Source organism: Gavia stellata, chromosome 41 (genome assembly GCF_030936135.1).
Source record: "Gavia stellata isolate bGavSte3 chromosome 41, bGavSte3.hap2, whole genome shotgun sequence".
In the NCBI taxonomy this organism is placed as follows: domain Eukaryota; kingdom Metazoa; phylum Chordata; class Aves; order Gaviiformes; family Gaviidae; genus Gavia; species Gavia stellata.
In genome coordinates, this window is record NC_082634.1 from 287992 (window position 1) to 307782 (window position 19791).

General features: G+C 68.1%; 1 protein-coding gene across 1 annotated transcript in view; it reads right to left on the bottom strand.

Moving 5' to 3' along the window:
- Window positions 1-19791, bottom strand: part of RYR1 (ryanodine receptor 1) — a 68338-nt gene that overhangs the window by 22725 nt on the left and 25822 nt on the right. Inside the window, 24 exon segments of the mRNA XM_059833152.1 lie at window positions 556-624; window positions 627-866; window positions 1609-1784; window positions 2375-2456; window positions 3142-3380; window positions 3898-3958; window positions 4045-4094; window positions 4794-4915; window positions 5407-5474; window positions 6103-6218; window positions 6428-6551; window positions 7267-7342; window positions 7429-7506; window positions 7926-8066; window positions 10485-10574; window positions 10840-10918; window positions 11003-11166; window positions 12129-12269; window positions 12361-12451; window positions 14350-14570; window positions 15288-15457; window positions 16385-16505; window positions 16587-16698; window positions 17723-17909. Of these exon segments, the coding sequence (XP_059689135.1) occupies window positions 556-624; window positions 627-866; window positions 1609-1784; window positions 2375-2456; window positions 3142-3380; window positions 3898-3958; window positions 4045-4094; window positions 4794-4915; window positions 5407-5474; window positions 6103-6218; window positions 6428-6551; window positions 7267-7342; window positions 7429-7506; window positions 7926-8066; window positions 10485-10574; window positions 10840-10918; window positions 11003-11166; window positions 12129-12269; window positions 12361-12451; window positions 14350-14570; window positions 15288-15457; window positions 16385-16505; window positions 16587-16698; window positions 17723-17909 (3018 nt within the window).

Here is a 19791-nt window from a genome sequence, read left to right on the forward strand (position 1 = left end):
CATCCTGGACCACTTAAGAGCCACCAGCACCATCCCTGATACCTTCCCAGGGCCACCAGCACCTCCCTGGGACCACCCAGGGCCACCAGTACCATCCCTGATACCTTCCCAGGGCCACCAGCACCTCCCTAGGACCACCCACATGCACCAGCATCATCTGTGGGACCACCCACGTCCACCCGCATCATCTGTGGGACCACCCAGGGCCACCAGCATCATCCCAAGACCCACCCAGGGCCACCAGCATCATCTGTGGGACCACCCAGGGCCACCAGCACCATCCTGGGACCACCCAGGGCCACCAGCACCATCCTTGGGACCTGCCCAGGGCCACCAGCACCTCCCTAGGACCACCCACGTCCACCAGCATCATCTGTGGGACCACCCAGGGCTACCAGCATCATCCCAAGACCCACCCAGGGCCACCAGCACCATCCTTGGGACCTACACAGGGCCACCAAGATCATCCCTGGCACATGCCCAGGGCCACCAGCACCATCCTGGGACCACTCAGGGCCACCAGCCCCGTCCACGGCCCCCTGCCCACCCACCTGCCAGGCGCTTCATCCAGGAGGCCTCGTCGATGCCCAGGTTGTTGACCACGATGCGCAGGATGTTGCCCAGGAGGGCGTTGAGGTGCTGGCCGGTGACGGCGGTGGCCCAGGGTCCCTGGGGCACGGTGTCGGGGCCGCGCTCCCACCATCGGGGCAGGTAGTTGCAGAGCATGGGGAGCGTCACCTCGATGACGTGGGGCATCTCGGTGTAGCGGGCCCCCGACTCCGCCAGCCCCCCGATGTCCCGCATCAGCCGCTCCAGGTCGGGGATGTCGGGGCACATCTCCTCCACCCGGCTGGGGAGCCCCAGGACTGCGGGGACACGGGGATGGCACCGGGTGGGGGGGCACCCCACGGCGAGGGGGGCACCCCAGGGCGAGGGGATGGGGGGGACCCCAAGGCAGGGAGAACTGGGGAGGGGCGACGGGGACTTGGTGGTGCCCCGAGGGTGGGGGCGAGTGAGGGGTCTTGGGGACAAGGGGTGCAGTGTTGGGGTGCATCAGGGTACCCCGAAGCTGGGGAGATTTGGGGGTGTCAGGGTGCCCCAGAGCTGGTGGGGACAAGTGAGAGGGACGTCAGAGAAGTGGGGGTGCCCCAAAGTGGGGCAAGCGAGAGGGACATTGGAGAAGTGGGGGGACCCTGAAGTGGGGACAAGTGAGAGGGACATCGGAGAAGTGCGGGTGCCCCAAAATGGGGACAAGAGAGAGGGACATCGGAGAAGTGGGGGTGCCCCAAAGTGGGGACAAGCGAGAGGGACGTTGGAGAAGTGGGGGGACCCCGAAGTGGGGACAAGTGAGAGGGACATCGGAGAAGTGGGGGTGCCCCAAATCTGGGGCCATTGGGGGGCATCAGGGTACCCCAAACGTGGAGGTAAGAGGGACCACGGGTGGAGCAATTGTGGGGGGCTCTGGGGGTGCCCCAAATCTGGGGACATGTGAGAGGCACGGGGAACGCAGGGGGTGCCCCGAAGCGGGGGGCGAACAGGTCTCGTCTTGTGTGACGGGGCAGCCCCGGGGACACGAGGGGGGACACGAGGGGGGACACGAGGGGGGACCCGGGGGGGACCCGGGGGGACACGGGGGGGCCCTGCCCCACTCACTGGCCCGCTCGCGGGGGGACTTGGTGCTGTAGACGGAGCAGGGGTTGAACTCGTTGAGCTGCGGCTCCAGGAAGGCCACGGGCATGGCGGCGGCCAGGCGGGCCAGGCACTCCCCCAGCGCCGGGCGCTGCCTGCGGGCACAGGGCTGCGGGCTCACCCCCGCCCCACGGCGCCCCATGGCACCCCCGCGGCACCCCATGGGCACGGGCATCCTACGGGCACGGGCATCCCACGGGCACCCCATGGTCTGCAGGGAGAAGGGTGCCAGGGGGCACGGGCACCCCACGGTCATGGGCACCCCATGGATATAGGTACCCCACAGGCCCCCCCATAAGCACCCCAGATCCACAGGGACCCCCCCCGGGAATAGGTACCCCATGGCCACCCCAGAGCCACAGGTCCCCCATGGGCACGGGCATCCCATGGGTACCCCACGGTCTGCAGGGAGGAGGGTGCCAGGGGGCACGGGCACCCCATGGGCATGGGCACCCCACAGGCCACCCCATAAGCACCCCAGATCCACGGGGACCCCCCCGGGAATAGGTACCCCATGGCCACCCCAGAGCCATGGGTCCCCCCTGGGCATGGGCATCCCAAAGCCACGGGCACCCCAGGGGACATGGGCACCCCACGGCCATGGGCACCCCGCAAGCGCCCCCAGCTCTGCCGGCAGAGGGGTTTGGGGGGACGCAGCCCCCCCCGGCCCCCCCCAGCCCCCCACCTCTCCACATAGGGGTTCCTGGTGGTGCCCAGCGAGTAGATGCTGCACAGGATGCGGTAGCAGGAGACCTGGACATCATCGACTGCATGGACAGGGGACGGTCACGACCGCAGTGTCCCCAACACCTGGGGGGGTCCCTGCACCCCCAAACTGCCCCGGCACCCCTGTCCCCACCACGCCCCTTGTCCCCAAAGCGCCCCTGGTCCCCCGAGTCTCCCATCTCCCAAGCGTCCCCCATCCCTGCCACCTTCCCATCAACGTGCTGTCCTGTCCCCAACATGTCCCCTGGTCCCCAATGTGTCCCCAGTGTGTCCCCTCGTCCCCTGTCCCTGCTGAGCCCCCATCCCCAATGTCACCCCATGTCCCACATCCCTCCGGAGCCCCCTGTCCCCAGCATGTCCCCAACATGTCCCCCGTGTGTCCCTTCGTCCCCTGTCCCTGCTGAGCCCCCATCCCCAATGTCACCCCATGTCCCACATCCCTCTGGAGCCCCCTGTCCCCAGCATGTCCCCAACATGTCCCCAGTGTGTCCCTTCGTCCCCTGTCCCTGCTGAGCCCCCATCCCCAATGTCACCCCATGTCCCACATCCCTCTGGAGCCCCCTGTCCCCAGCATGTCCCCAACATGTCCCCAGTGTGTCCCTTCGTCCCCTGTCCCTGCTGAGCCCCCATCCCCAATGTCTCCTCATGTCCCACATCCCTCCTGAGCCCCCTGTCCCCAACATGTCCCCAGGTCCCCATGGTGTCCCCCTGTCCCCGCGGGCTCACGGATGACGTCGTCCCCGAACTGATGCTGCGCCACGTGCTCGAAGAGGGAGGTGAGGACGGGCAGGAGGGCCACCGTGGTGTAGTTGATGTTCTGGGCCACCCCCTTCACCTGGGTGCGGCTCTGCGTCACCTTCCCCAGCTTGAGGTTCTCCACCATCTTCTCGATGTCCTCGGAGGCGCTCTCGAAGAAGGACCGCAGTCCCGCCTTGACGATCTCGGGGCCCGACTTCATCACCGTCCTGGGGGGGACACTCAGCACCCGCACGGCCACCGCCGTGGGGACACGTGCAGGCAGTACTGGGGATACGGGGCACGGCCACCACCCCGGGGACACGAGTGGGCAGTACTGGGGACACGGGGCATGGCCACCACCCTGGGGACACGTGCGGGCAGTACTGGGGACACGGGGCACGGCCACCACCCCGGGGACACGAGTGGGCAGCGTTGGGGACACAGGGCATGGCCTGGCAGCGTTGGGGACAGGGGGCCATGGGGATGAGGGTGGCACTGTGGTGGCATCAGGGACAGGGGCAGAACTGGGGCACTGCAGGGACAGGGATGGCATCGGGGTGGCACCGGGACACTGCAGGGATGAGGGGACCATGGGGACAGGGACAGCATCGGGGAGCACTATGGGGACAGGGATGGTGGCACCAGGACACCGTGGGGACACGACAGCACCACGGCGGCACCGGGACACTGTGGGGACAGTGGGGACAAGGACAGCACCACGGTGGCACTGGGACCCCGTCCCACCTGGCGTCCAGGGAGCGGGCGAGGATGTGCAGGCAGTTCACCACGGCCGGCGCGTCGGTCCCTGGGGGGGTGACAGGGACGGGGGGGTCATGTGCCACTGGGGCACCCCCCTCCCCGCCATGGGGGTCCCCGGCCGTGTCCCCTTACCGAAGAGCGAGACGCGGTGGCGGACGAGCGCGGCCAGCTTGCAGAAGAGGCTGATGGGGGACGGGGCGTCAGGGGGGGTCCCCAAGACCCCCAGCGAGGGGACAGCGTGGACCCCAAGTCCCCTCGGCCAGGGGACGGGGTGCACGGGGACCCCCTGAGCCCCCCCCCCAGAGCAGGGGGTGGGGTGGGGCGTCCCCATTGCCCAAGGGGCTGCGGGGCCGGGTGGGGGTCCGGGGGTCTGGGCACCCCACGACAGGGGGTCTGGGTGACCTGTGTCTGGGGGTCTGGGTGGGGGATTGGGGGGGTCTGGGCACCCCATAGCCAGGGGTCTGGGGGTCCGGGTGCCCCATGACCAAGGGTTGAGGGGTCCGGGTGCCCCATGTCTGGGGGTCCGGGTGCCCCATGACCAGGGGTCTGGGGTTCTGGGCGCCCCATGCCCAGGGGTCTGGGTGCCCCATGGCCAGAGGTCCAAGGGTCTGGGCACCCCATGACCAGGGCTCTGGGGGTCCGGGTGCCCCACGGCCGAGGGTCCAGGGCTCTGGGGGTCTGGGCGCCCCATGGCCAGAGGTCCATGGGGCTGGGCACCCCATAACCAGGGGTCTGGGAGTCTGGGTGCCCCATGGCCAGAGGTCCAAGGGTCTGGGCACCCCATGACCAGGGCTCTGGGGGTCCGGGTGCCCCATGGCCGGGGGTCCAGGACTCTGGGGGTCGGGGTGCCCCATGGCCGGGGGTCCGGGGGTGCCCCCCACCTGGTGATCATCTCCTTCTCCTTGTTGGAGGCGTGCCCGCCGCTGCCCAGCACCTTGGCCGGGGTGGAGAGGAAGTAGAGGCAGTGGTTGTGGAAGTACTGGTTGATGAGGGGCAGCAGGATCTGGGGGGCACCGGGGGGTCAGGGGGGGCGCCCCCCATAAGGAACGCCCCAGCACCCCCAAACACCCCATAGGGGACCCCAAACACCTGCATACCCCCAAATACCCCGTAGGGGACCCTGAGGGCCCTCTAAGGAACAGCTCAACGCCATGTGGGGACCACCTCAACGCCCTGTGGGGACCCCAAAGATCCTTTAAGGGGACCCCAAGCACCTGCACACTATATGCACCCCATGGAGACCCCAAACACCCTATAGGGGACACCAAACAGCCCATGGGGACCCCGAACACCCCATAGGGGACACCAAACACCCCATAGGGGATCCCAAACACCCCATAGGGGACCCCCAAACAGCCCATTGCCCCTCTCCCTGGGGTGGGGGGGCTGATGGGGTGTCTGTACCAAAGCCACCCTGTCGTCGTCGTCGCCCCCCCCCCCCCCCCCCGGGCCCCCCCATTTTGGGTTCCCCCCATACTTTGGGGTCCCTCTGACCTTGGCGAAGAACTTGATCTCCTGCTCGTGGGGGGACTTCTCCACCCGCCCGCTGCTCACCACCGCCTCTGGGGGGGCAGTCAGTCAGGGGGGGACACAGGGGGGGACAGACATGGGGACAAGCAGGCGGGGGGTCCCAGGAACCCCGAGGGGTGTGGGGCAGCACTGGGGGGGGGTCCAGGGATTGCAGGAGCACCTGGGGGGGTCTCAAGGCATCCAAGAGGGGTCCAAGGTGGTCTTAAAGAGGTCCAAGGGGGTCTCAAGAGGCTCAAGGGGGTCTTAAAGAGGTCCAAGGGGGTCTCAAGGGGGGGTCTCAAGGAGTTCAAGGGGGGGTCTCAAGGTGGATCTCAAGGGGGGTCCTTCAAGGGGTCCAAGGAGATCTCAAGGGGTTCAAGGGGGACTCAAGGGGGATCTCAAGAGGTCCAAGGGGATCTCAAGGGGGATCTCAAGGGGTTCAAGGGGGTCTCTATGGGGATCTCAAGGGGTCCAAAGGGGTCTCAAGAGGTCCAAGGGGGTCTCAAGGGGTTCAAGGGGGTCTCAACGGGTCCAAGGGTGTCCTTCAAGAGGTCCAAGAGGGTCTCAAGGGGTTCAGGGGAGCACCAGAAAGGATTGGGGGGGTCCCAAGGCGTTGGGGGGGGGTCTCCCAAGGGGTTGGGGGGGGGTCTCCCAAGGGGTTGGGGGGTCCGGGGGCCGTACCCAGGTGGGCGATGAACTCCTGGGAGATGTCCATCCACTTGAGCAGCTGCTGCAGGAAGCCGTAGGCAAAGCGCTTCTCGATGGAGGAGGTGTCCAGCTCCATGTCCTTCAGCCCGCTGCAGCGGGGGGTCGGGGGGGTCAGGGGGGGTCGTGGGGGCCCACACCCCCCGCCCCGTCCTCCAAAGCCCCCCCTCCCGCACCCTCAGCCCCCCCAAACCCCCTCTCCCCCGCACCCACCCCTACCAAGGCCACCCAAACCCCTCTCCCCAGCCCCCCCCCCCGGATGCCGGGGTGCCCCCCGGCCCCCCCCCGGCCCCCCACCCACCGGGTGACGGCGTAGCCGTTGAGCTGCAGGAACTTGAGGAGCTCCTGCGCCTTCTCGCGGTCCCGCGCCTTCTCCTTGGCCGTCAGCGTGTCGTAGGGCACGAGCAGGGGGTGCGAGCCCCCCCCTGGCACCCCCGTCAGCACCCAGGGGTGCGCGGGGGGAGAGGAGCGCCCGTGGGGGGGTGTGGGGGGAGAGGAGCACCCATGGGCGGGGGTATGGGGGGGAGAGAAGCACCCATGGGGAGATGCAGGGGGAGAGGAGCATCCATGGGGGAAGCACCCATGGGGGGGCGTGGAGGGAGAAGAGCACCCTTGGGGGCAGCACCCATGGGTGCTGTGGGGGGAGAGGAGCACCCATGGGAGATGCAGGGGGAGAGGAGCACCCATAGGGGCAGCACCCATGGGGGGGGGATGCACGGGGAGAGGAGTATCCATGGAGGGATGGAGGAGGAGAGAAGCACCCATGGGTGGCGCAAGGGGAGAGGAGCACCCATGGGTGGTGCAAGGGGAGAGGAGCACCCATGGGGGGATGGAGGAGGAGAGGAGGACCCATGGGGGGATGGAGGAGGAGAGGAGGACCCATGGGTGGTGCAAGGGGAGAGGAGCACCCATGGGGGGATGGAGGAGGAGAGGAGGACCCATGGGTGGTGCAAGGGGAGAGGAGCACCCATGGGTGGTGCGGGAGGTGAGGAGCACCCATGGGGGCAGCACCCATAGGGGACTCATGGAGAACAACAGTCCCGGGGGGGGCAGCACCCATGGGTGCGCATCCACTTGGGGGGCAGCCCAGCTCCATGGGGTGCAGGGGTGCCGTAGGGTGGGGGGACGCGGGGGGCTCACCCTTGGCCTCCAGCTCCAGCTTCTTCTTGCGCCCCCAGGTGTTGTGGTAGTTCTCGGCCAACTGCTCCGCCATGGCCTGGGGGACACAGCGGGGGGGGGGTCCGAGCCGGGGGGGACACACGCACCCCCGGGGGACACGGGGGGACACGGGGGGACACTCACCTGCAGCTCCCGGGACAGCGTCACCCCCGACAGGTCGACGGGCTGGGGGCTGTAGCCGTGGCTGGGGTCGTAGGTGGCCTGGGGGGCAGAGGGGGACCATGGGGAGGGGGCAGCCCCATGGACCCCAGGGGTGTGGGGTGCTCCTTCACCACCCCATGGACCCCAGGGGTGTGGGGTGCCCCTTCACCACCCCATGGACCCCAGGGGTTTGGGGTGCCCCTTCACCACCCCATGGACCCCCCAAGGGTTTGGGGTGCCCCTTCACCACCCCATGGACCCCCAGGAGGTCTCGGTGTGGTCCTTCACCACCCCATGGACCTCATTGATCCCCACATATTTGGGGTGCCTTTTCCCCACCCCACAGACCCCATTGTGACCCCCAGGGGCTCTTGGGGTGCTCCTTCACCACCCCATGGACCCCAGGGGTTTGGGGTGCTCCTTCACCACCCCACAGACCCCCAGGGGTTCTCGGGGGGACCCAGGCGTCCGGGCCTGACCTGGGCGGACTGGGAGATCTTGCGGGTCTTCTTCTTCTCCACCTTGTCCTCCTCGCCCTCGCGGGCCTTCTCCACCATCCACTCCCAGGCCAGCATGGCCTTCAGGGACTCCTTGATGGGCCACCGGTAGATCTCCTTGTCCTGGGGGGCAGATGTGGGGCTCAGGGGGTGCCCTTGGATGGAGCTGGGGGCTCCAGATGGGGTCAGAGGACCAGAATTGGGCTGGGGGGGCAGACTGGGTTGGGGGGATCCCGATGAGATTGAGGAGGATGGATGGGGTTGGGGGATCCCGATGAGGTTGAGGAGGATGGACGGGGTTGGAGGATCCCGATGAGGTTGAGGAGGATGGATGGGGTTGGGGGGATCCCGATGAGGTTGAGGAGGATGGATGGGGTTGGGGGATCCCGATGAGGTTGAGGAGGATGGACAGGGTTGGGGGATCCCGATGAGGTTGAGGAGGATGGACGGGGTTGGGGGATCCCGATGAGATTGAGGAGGATGGATGGGGTTGGGGGATCCCGATGAGGTTGAGGAGGATGGATGGGGTTGGGGGATCCCGATGAGGTTGAGGAGGATGGATGGGGTTGGGGGATCCCGATGAGGTTGAGGAGGATGGATGGGGTTGGGGGGATCCCGATGAGGTTGAGGAGGATGGACGGGGTTGGGGGGATCCCGATGAGGTTGAGGAGGATGGATGCGGTTGGGGGATCCCGATGAGGTTGAGGAGGATGGACAGGGTTGGGGGATCCCGATGAGGTTGAGGAGGATGGACAGGGTTGGGGGATCCCGATGAGGTTGAGGAGGATGGACAGGGTTGGGGGGATCCCGATGAGGTTGAGGAGGATGGACAGGGTTGGAGGATCCCGATGAGGTTGAGGAGGATGGATGGGGTTGGGGGATCCCGATGAGGTTGAGGAGGATGGATGGGGTTGGGGGATCCCGATGAGGTTGAGGAGGATGGATGGGGTTGGGGGGATCCCGATGAGGTTGAGGAGGATGGATGGGGTTGGGGGGATCCCGATGAGGTTGAGGAGGATGGACAGGGTTGGAGGATCCCGATGAGGTTGAGGATGGATGCGGTTGGGGGATCCCAATGAGATTGAGGAGGATGGATGGGGTTGGGGGATCCCGATGAGGTTGAGGAGGATGGATGGGGTTGGGGGATCCCGATGAGGTTGAGGAGGATGGATGGGGTTGGGGGATCCCGATGAGGTTGAGGAGGATGGATGGGGTTGGGGGGATCCCGATGAGGTTGAGGAGGATGGATGGGGTTGGGGGATCCCGATGAGGTTGAGGAGGATGGATGGGGTTGGGGGATCCCGATGAGGTTGAGGAGGATGGACGGGGTTGGGGGATCCCGATGAGGTTGAGGAGGATGGACGGGGTTGGGGGGATCCCGATGAGGTTGAGGAGGATGGATGGGGCTGGGGGATCCCGATGAGGTTGAGGAGGATGGACGGGGTTGGGGGGATCCCGATGAGGTTGAGGAGGATGGATGGGGTTGGGGGGATCCCGATGAGGTTGAGGAGGATGGACAGGGTTGGAGGATCCCGATGAGGTTGAGGATGGATGCGGTTGGGGGATCCCAATGAGATTGAGGAGGATGGATGGGGTTGGGGGATCCCGATGAGGTTGAGGAGGATGGATGGGGTTGGGGGATCCCGATGAGGTTGAGGAGGATGGATGGGGTTGGGGGATCCCGATGAGGTTGAGGAGGATGGATGGGGTTGGGGGGATCCCGATGAGGTTGAGGAGGATGGATGGGGTTGGGGGATCCCGATGAGGTTGAGGAGGATGGATGGGGTTGGGGGATCCCGATGAGGTTGAGGAGGATGGACGGGGTTGGGGGATCCCGATGAGGTTGAGGAGGATGGACGGGGTTGGGGGGATCCCGATGAGGTTGAGGAGGATGGATGGGGCTGGGGGATCCCGATGAGGTTGAGGAGGATGGACGGGGTTGGGGGGATCCCGATGAGGTTGAGGAGGAGGGATGGGGTTGGGGGATCCCGATGAGGTTGAGGAGGATGGATGGGGTTGGGGGATCCCGATGAGGTTGAGGAGGATGGATGGGGTTGGGGGATCCCGATGAGGTTGAGGAGGATGGATGGGGTTGGGGGGATCCCGATGAGGTTGAGGAGGATGGACAGGGTTGGGGGATCCCGATGAGGTTGAGGAGGATGGACGGGGTTGGGGGATCCCGATGAGGTTGAGGAGGATGGACGGGGTTGGGGGATCCCGATGAGGTTGAGGAGGATGGATGGGGTTGGGGGGATCCCGATGAGGTTGAGGAGGATGGATGGGGCTGGGGGATCCCGATGAGGTTGAGGAGGATGGACGGGGTTGGGGGGATCCCGATGAGGTTGAGGAGGAGGGATGGGGTTGGGGGATCCCGATGAGGTTGAGGAGGATGGACGGGGTTGGGGGGATCCCGATGAGGATGGACTGGGTTGGGGGGATCCCAATGAGGTTGAGGGGGATGGATGGGGTCGGTAGACCTGAGCAAGGGTGGGGGTGTCCATCTGGGGCTGGGGGGGTCCCAGCCGGGGACACACACGGTACCTTCTCAGAGAAGGTCTTGTAGGGTCGCAGCATGGGGTGGGTCTTGGCTTCTTCATCCACCGTCTCCCCGAAGGACCAGTTGTTCTGGATCTGCCGAGGGACGGGAACGTCATGGGGGGTGCTGGGACATCGTGGGGGGGACATGCAAGGACAGGGGGGTCGGGGATGTCAGAGGAGCAGGAAGAGCCTGGGCTGGGGGTCCCAGGGGTGCAGTGGGGTCACGCAGGTATGGGGGGGGCCTTGGGGGGATCATGCAGGTGCACGGGGGTTGAGGAGGGTCCTGGGGGGACCATGGGGGTCCAGGGGGATGCAGAGACCCCAGAGAGGTCCTGGGGGGGGGCGGGGGGGTCCCCACCTTGTCAAAAGCCCACTTCTCGTGGGTGTACTCCGCGTACTTGTTGATGAAGCCGTCCAGCTTCTCGGGGATGATGACGCTGGGGGGGACACAGGACACGGGGAGGGGGGGTCAGGGTGGGAGCGCGCCAGGGCAGGGCCGGGGGGGGTGGTATGGACCCTACTTGAGGGTCTCGACGGGCTTGGGGTCGAAGTTGCCCTCGGCGTCGACGGAAGCCTTCTTCTCCGTCTTGGAGGAGTAGCTGGCGTCCACGTAGTCGGGGGGGAGCGCGCCGGCGATGGCGCAGAGGCACGGCATGGCCAGCTTGTACAGCTCCGCCTCGAACCGCTGGGCGGGGGCGCGAGGGGGTGACCCCCACTGCCCCCCGGCCCCCGCGCAGACCCCCCCAGTCCTGCAGCCCCTCAGAGCCAGCCGCTGGCCCCACAGGCCCCCCCCGTGTCTCCCCCAAGTCCCCCAGGGCCACCCCAGGTGCCCCTCTGCTCCCCGTGGCTCCTGCCTGGTCCAGCTCCCCCCGTCCCTGTGGGGGTCGGACCCCGTGTCCCCACCACCCCGTCCCCATCCTCGTGTCCCTGTCACCTCCATCCCCACGTCCCCAACCTGCTCAACCCCCCCCGTGTCCCCATCCGCATGTCCCCATCACCTCCATCCCCACGTCCCCATCCCTGCATCCCCGTCCCGCTCAGCACCCTGTGTCCCCATCCCCGTGTCCCCACCACCCTGTCCCCATCCCTGTGCCCCCATCATCCCCATCATCCCCATCCCCGTGTCCCCGTCACCTCCATCCCCGTGTCCCCATCCCTGTGTCCCCATCCCTGTGCCCCAATCATCCCCATCCCCGTGTCCCTGTCACCTCCATCCCTGTGTCCCCATCCCCATGTCCCCATCCCTGCGCCCCCATCCCTGTGTCCCCATCATCCCCATCCCTGCGCCCCCATCCCTGTGTCCCCATCATCCCCATCCCCGTGTCCCCATCACCTCCATCCCCGTGTCTCCATCCCTGTGCCCCCATCATCCCCATCCCTGTGCCCCCGTCACCTCTATCCCCATGTCCCCGTAACCTCCATCCCTATGTCCCCATCCCCGTGTCCCCATCACCCCCATCCCCGTCACCTCCATCCCTATGTCCCCATCACCCCCATCCCCGTCACCCCCATCCCCATGTCCCCATCCCCGTGTCCCCATCCCCGTGTCCCCATCACCCCCATCCCCGTGCCCCCGTCCTGCTCCACCCCTCGTGTCCCCATCCCCGCCAGCCCCCCCGTGTCCCCCCGCAGGTCCCCCCCCGGCACCTTGTGCGCCAGGGACTCGAAGATGCCCCAGAAGAGCTTTCGGGTGAGGTGCAGCTCCTCCTCGGAGCTGACGCCCTGGTTGGGCCAGCCGCTGGGCAGGCAGTAGTACTTCCAGCACCGCTCGTAGTGGTTCGTCAGCAGCTGGGGGGGCGCGGGGGGGCGTGAGGGGCGCGGGGGGCCACCCCCACCCCCGGGACCCCCCACGGAGTCGTCACTCCCCCCCTGCGCTCACCTTGAGGGGCATCTTGGCGAACTCGTTGAGGATGGGGACGTCGAAGACCAGGCGGCGCAGGAGATGCTGCAGCATGGAGGGGCGGATGTACCTGGGGGGCGCATGGGGGTCAGGGGGGATATGGGGGGTGTGGGGGGATATAGGGGTGCGCAGGGGTGTAGGAGGGATATGGGGGGGTGGTTAGAGGGAATATAGGGGTACACAGGGGTATGGAAGGGATATGGGGGGGTTAGAGGGGATATAGGGGTGCGCAGGGGTGTGGAGGGGATATGGGGGGGTTAGAGGGGATATAGGGGTACGCAGGGGTGTGGAGGGGATGGTGGGGGGGATATAGGGGTACACAGGGGTATAGAAGGGATATGGGGGGTAGTTTAGATGGGATATAGGGGTGTGCAGGGGTGTGGAGTGGATATAGGGGGATATAGGGGTACACAGGGGTATGGAAGGGATATGGGGGGGTTAGAGGGGATATAGGGGTGCGCAGGGGTGTGGAGGGGATGGTGGGGGGGATATAGGGGTACACAGGGGTATAAAAGGGATATGGGGGGTAGTTTAGATGGGATATAGGGGTGCGCAGGGGTGTGGAGTGGATATAGGGGGGTTAGAGAGGCTATAGGATGTATGCAGGGGTATAGAGGAGATATAGGTCAGTTAGAGGGGATATAAGAGGTATAAAGGGGTATAGAGGGGATATAGGGGGGGGTGTAGAGTGCTATAGAGGGGATATAGGGGGTGTAGAGGAGTATAGAGAGGATATAGGGGGGTGTAGAGGAGTATAGAGGGGATATAGGGGGTGTAGAGTGCTATAGAGGGGATATAGGGGGGTGTAGAGTGCTATAGAGGGGCTATAGGGGGTGTAGAGGAGTATAGAGGGGATATAGGGGGTATAGAGTGCTATAGAGGGGATATAGGGGGTGTAGAGTGCTATAGAGGGGATATAGGGGGGTGTAGAGGAGTATAGAGGGGATATAGGGGGTGTAGAGTGCTATAGAGGGGATATAGGGGGGTGTAGAGGAGTATAGAGGGGATATAGGGGGTGTAGAGTGCTATAGGGGGTGTAGAGTGCTATAGAGGGGATATAGGGGGTGTAGAAACAACGTAGGACATATAAAGGCGTATAGAGGGAATACAGAGGGTGCAGAGGGGATATAGGGGGTGTGCAGGAGCGCGGAGGAGATATAGGGGGTGTAGAAGGGCTATAGGAGGTATTCAGAGGTGTAGAGGGGCTATGGGGGGTATCGAGGGGCTATGGGGGGTATAGAGGGGCTATGGGGGGGGTGCAGCAGTATAGAGGGGATATAGGTGGGTGTAGAGGGGATATAGGGACTTTAGAGGTGGTATAGAGGGGTTGGGGGGATATAGGGGGTGTGGAGGGGTTTAGAGGGGATATGGGGGGTTTAGAGGGGATATGGGGGGGTTAGAGGGGATATGGGGGGTATGCAGGGGTGTAGGGGGACATGGGCGGGTACATGGGGGTGAAGCGGGGGTTTGGGGGGCTATGGGGGTTTTGGGGGGATGCAGAGATATGGGGGCGATGCAGGGGTTTGGGGGGTACGGGGGGATGATGCAGAGGTCAGGGGGACCCCAGGGGGTACGTGGGGGTTCGGGGGGCTATGGGGGTTTTGGGGGGATGCAGAGATATGGGGGCGATGCAGCGGTTTGGGGGATACGGGGGGATGATGCAGAGGTCAGGGGGACCCCAGGGGGTACGTGGGGCTTCGGGGGGCTATGGGGGTTTTGGGGGGATGCAGAGATATGGGGGCGATGCAGCAGTTTGGGGGGTACGGGGGGATGATGCAGAGGTCAGGGGGACCCCAGGGGGTACGTGGGGGTTCGGGGGGCTATGGGGGTTTTGGGGGGATGCAGAGATATGGGGGCAATGCAGCGGTTTGGGGGGTACGGGGGGATGATGCAGGGGTTTGGGGGGATGCAGAGGTCGGGGGGACCCCGGGGGGTACGTGGGGGTTCGGGGGGTTTCGGGGGTCCCACCGGCAGAGCGCCATGAGGCACTCCTCGATGACGTCGCGCTGGGCCTTGGTGAGGGAGCGGCCGCGGGAGAGGCGGTAGATGGTGTGCAGCATGGAGTCCACCATGATGGCGCGGTGCTCGGTGCCGGCGAAGAGCGGGGCGCACTTGGTGATGAGGGGCAGCACCGCCAGGCACAGGTACCGGTTCAGCGCCAGCGCCATCTCCGTCGTGCTGAAGGTGGCCTGGCGGGGGGCAAGGCGGGGGTCAGGACCCCACGGGGCAGGGGGACCCCCACCCGCCCCCCGTAAGGCAGGTTTGGGGGAGCCCATATCCATCCCGTGGGGCAGAGCCCATGGGGGGGCCCCGTATCCATTCCACAAGGGCAGGACAAGGTTGGGGGATCCCATAGGGCAGGGCAGGTTTGGGGGACCCCATATCCACGCCATGGAGCAGATTTGGGGGACCCCAGATGCACTCCATGGGGCAGGGCAGGTTTGGGGGACCCTGAACCCACCCCATAGGGTAGGGCAAGTTTGGGGGACCCCAGACCCACCCCACGAGGCAGGTTTGGGGGACCCCAGACCCACCCCACGAGGCAGGTTTGGGGAACCCCAGCCCCACTCCAGTGGGCAGGTTTGGGGGACCCCAGCCCCACCCCATAGGGCAGGTTTAAGGGAACCCCAGACCCACCCCAGTGGACTGGTTTGGGGGACCCCCACCCCACCCCACAGGGCAGGTTTGGGGGACCCCAGGCCCACCCCACAGGTCAGGTTTAAGGGACCCCAGACCCACCCCATAGGTCAGGTTTAAGGGACCCCAGGCCCACCCCATAGGTCAGGTTTAAGGGACCCCAGACCCACCCCATAGGTCAGGTTTAAGGGACCCCAGGCCCACCCCATAGGTCAGGTCTGGGGGACCCCAGCCCCACCCCACAGGGCAGGCGGCGGCGGGGGGCTCACCGTGTCGAGGGAGGCGGCCGCCCGCATGTCGGGCAGGAAGCCCACCTCCAGCACGTGCAGCAGGAACTCCTGGCTCTCCACGCCGTAGACGCGGTCCAGGAAGAGCACCATGGGCGCCTTGTGCTCCGGCACGAAGCTGGCCGCCATCCGCGGCTCCACCACGCTGCCGTCTGGGGGGGCCCGCAGCGCTGGGGGGGCTGCGCCCCTGCCCGCGTCCCCCCCCGGGGCTGCACCCCTGCCCACAGCCCTGCCCGCGCCCTTCGGGGGGGCTGCCTGCCCCTGGGTCACCCCAGCGTGTCCCCCCAGCGTGACCGGGCACCCCACGCCCCCCGTCCGTCCCGTGCCCGCGGGGCACCCCACGTCCCCCCAGCTCTGTGCCCCCCATCTCACCAGACACCCCCGTGAGCCCCCAGCCCCATGGCCCCCCACCCTGCTGGGCACCCCCATGGCCCCACAGCCCCACAACCACCCCCACGTCCCCCCAGCTCGGTGGCCCCCCCCCAGTGTCACTAGGCATCCCATGCCCCCCATCTGTCCCACGCCTGTGTCCCCCCAGCCCTGTGCCCCCCATCTCACCAGACACCCCCATGAGCCCCCAGCCCCACGGCCCCCATCCGTCCCATGCCCGTGGGGCACCCCCAGCCTTGGTGCCCCCCCCAACACAGTTGGGCACCCCCCATGTCCCCCCAGCCCTGTGCCCCCCATCTCACCAGACACCCCCATGAGCCCCCAGCCCCACGGCCCCCATCCGTCCCATGCCCGTGGGGCACCCCCAGCCTTGGTGCCCCCCCCAACACAGTTGGGCACCCCCATGTCCCCCCAGCCCTGTGCCCCCCATCTCACCAGACACCCCCATGAGCCCCCAGCCCCATGGCCCCCATCCGTCCCATGCCCGTGGGGCACCCCCAGCCTTGGTGCCCCCCCCAACACAGTTGGGCACCCCCATGTCCCCCCAGCCCTGTGCCCCCCATCTCACCAGACACCCCCATGAGCCCCCAGCCCCATGGCCCCCATCCTGCGGGGCACCCCCGTGGCCCCCCAGCCCCATGGCCCCCCCAGCATGAGTGGGGACCCCGTGCCCCCCCGCGGGCACCCACCTTTGCCGAGGGCGGGGATCTGCAGGGGGAGGCTGATGATGCCCACCAGGTCCTCGAGCGGCACGAGGGAGCGGAGGATGGCCCTGATCCGCAGCGCCTCTCCCTTGCCGGCCTGGATCAGCTGGGGGGCAACGGGGGGGGTCACCCCATGCCGGCCCCCCCACCCTGTCCCCCCCCCATTGTGTCCCCCCCGCGTCCTTACGTGCATCTCGGGGGCGCAGCGGCCCAGCAGGTCGATGAGGGCGGCGTAGAAGGACATGATGGCGTTGCCCAAGTGCACCCGGTTCTCCTCGGGGGGCTCCTCGCCCCCGAACCTGGGGGGGGGACGGGGGGGGTCAGGGGTAGGGGGGCATCATGGGGACCCCCAGCATCCCTGTATCATGGGGAGGGGGGGTCAGGGGGGGTCATGGGGCCCCCCAGCATCCCTGTATCATGGGGAGGGGGGGTCAGGGGGGGTCATGGGGCCCCCCAGCATCCCTGTATCATGGGGAGGGGGGGGTCAGGGGGGGTCATGGGCCCCCCCAGTGTGGGGTCAGGGGGTCAGGGGGTGTCATGGCCCCCCCCCCCCCCAGCAACCCCCCAGCATCATGGGGACAGGGGCTCAGGGGGTGTCATGGGGCCCCCCCCCCAGCACCCCCCCAGTGTGGGGATGGGGGTCAGGGGGTGTCATGGCCCCCCCCCCCCCCAGCAACCCCCCAGCATCATGGGGACGGGGCTCAGGGGACATATCCCCCCCCATGGGGACGGGGCTCAGGGGACCCCCCCCCATATCATGAGGACGGGGCTCAGGGGACATATCCCCCCCCCCCCACGGGGACGGGGCTCAGGGGACCCCCCCCCCCATGAGGACGGGGCTCAGGGGACATATCCCCCCCCACGGGGACGGGGCTCAGGGGACCCCCCCCCCCCCCCATGAGGACGGGGCTCAGGGGACATATCCCCCCCCCCCCCCCACGGGGACGGGGCTCAGGGGACCCCCCCCCCATATCATGAGGACGGGGCTCAGGGGACATATCCCCCCCCCCCCCCCACGGGGACGGGGCTCAGGGGACCCCCCCCCCCATGAGGACGGGGCTCAGGGGACATATCCCCCCCCCCCCCACGGGGACGGGGCTCAGGGGACCCCCCCCCCATATCATGAGGACGGGGCTCAGGGGACACCCCCCCCCCCCCCATGGGGACGGGGCTCAGGGGACATATCCCCCCCCATGGGGACGGGGCTCAGGGGACCCCCCCGCCCATATCATGGGGACGGGGCTCAGGGGACATATCCCCCCCACGGGGACGGGGCTCAGGGGACCCCCCCCGCCCGGCCCCGATCCGGCGCGGCGCACGCACGGCTCCCGCCGGCGCTCCCTGCGGCCGCTGGGCCCGTCCCGCGCGGGGTCCTGCGCGATGCGCAGCGCCTCCTGCACCGCGGCCAAGAGCCCACTGCCGCCCTCGCCCCGCAGCGCCGGACCGAAGCACTCGGGCCGCCGGATCAGCAGCCGCACCACCACGTTGGCGTTCTCCTCCACGCTCTCCCCTGCGGCACAGGCGGGCTGCCAGGGACCCGGGACCCCCCGGGACCACAGGGACCCCCGGGGACACCCCGGGACACCCCCGGGACACCCCAGGGACCCCCCGGGACCACAGGGACCCCCCCCGGGGACCCCCCCAGGGACCACCCCAGGGACACCCAGGGACACCTCAGGGACCACCCCAGGGACCCCCCGGGACCACAGGGACCCCCCCGGGGACCCCCCCAGGGACCACCCCAGGGACACCCAGGGACACCTCAGGGACCACCCCAGGGACACCCCCGGGACCACAGGGACCCCCAGGGACACCCCGGGACACCCAGGGACACCTCAGGGACCACCCCAGGGACACCCCCGGGACACCCCAGGGACCACCCCAGGGACACCCCAGGGACCCCCCGGGACCACAGGGACCCCCCCCGGGGACCACCCCAGGGACCACCCCAGGGACACCCAGGGACCCCCCGGGACCACAGGGACCCCCCCGGGGACCACCCCAGGGACCACCCCAGGGACACCCAGGGACACCCCAGGGACACCCCCCAGGGACACCCCCAGGGACACCCCTGGGACACCCCAGGGACACCCCGGGGACACCCCGGGGACACCCCAGGGACACCCCCGGGACACCCCGGGGACACCCCGGGGACACCCCAGGGACACCCCCGGGACACCCCCAGGGACACCCCAGGGACACCCCAGGGACACCCCAGGGACACCCCCAGGGACACCCCAGGGACACCCCAGGGACACCCCAGAGACCCCCCCCAGGAACACCCCCGGGGACCCCAGGGACACCCCCAGGGACACCCCAGGGACACCCCTGGGACACCCCTGGGACACCCCCGGGACACCCCAGGGACCCCCCCAGGAACACCCCCGGGGACCCCAGGGACACCCCCAGGGACACCCCCAGGGACACCCCCAGGGACCCCAGGGACACCCCCGGGACCACCCCAGGGACACCCCCAGGGACACCCCCGGGGACACCCCCGGGACACCCCAGGGACCCCCCCGGGGACCCCCCGGGGACACCCCAGGGACCCCCCCTGGGACCACCCCAGGGACCACCCCAGGGACCACCCAAGGGACACCCTCAGGGACACCCCCAGGGACACCCCAGGGACCCCCCAGAGACACCCCCGGGACCTCCAGGAACCCCCAGAGACCCCCCCCCGGGACCCCAGGGACCCTCCTGGGACCTCCAGGACCCCCCAGGGACCCCAGGACCACCCAGGGACCCCCCCATGGACCTCTGGGGACCCCCAGCACCCCAGGGACCCCAGGGACCCCCAGCACCCCCGGGGACCCCCCCAGAGACCCCCCAGGGACCCCCCAGGGACCCCAGGCACCCCAGAGACCCCCCAGGGACCCCCAGCAACCCAGGGACCCTGGCACCGCGGGACCCCAGGGACCCCCAGCACCACAGGGACACCCCAGGGACACCCCAGGGACACCCCAGGGACCCCCAGGCGGCAAAAGGGGCAGGGACATCCAGGGACCCCCAGGAGAGAACGGGCAGGGACCCCCAGGGTGCCAGGATGGGGTACAGGGGGTGCAGGGACCCCTGGGGACCCCCAGGAGAGGAGGGGCAGGGACCCCTGGGGTGCCGGGATAGGGACACAGGGACCCCCAGGGTGCCACAACAGGGACATGGGGGTACAGGGACCCTCAGGGTGCCGGGATAGGGACACAGGGACCCCCAGGGTGCCACAACAGGGACATGGGGGTACAGGGACCCCGGGGTGCCGGGATAGGGACACAGGGACCCCCAGGGTGCCACAATAGGGACATGGGGGTACAGGGACCCCGGGGTGCCGGGATAGGGACACAGGGACCCCCAGGGTGCCACAATAGGGACATGGGGGTACAGGGACCCTCAGGGTG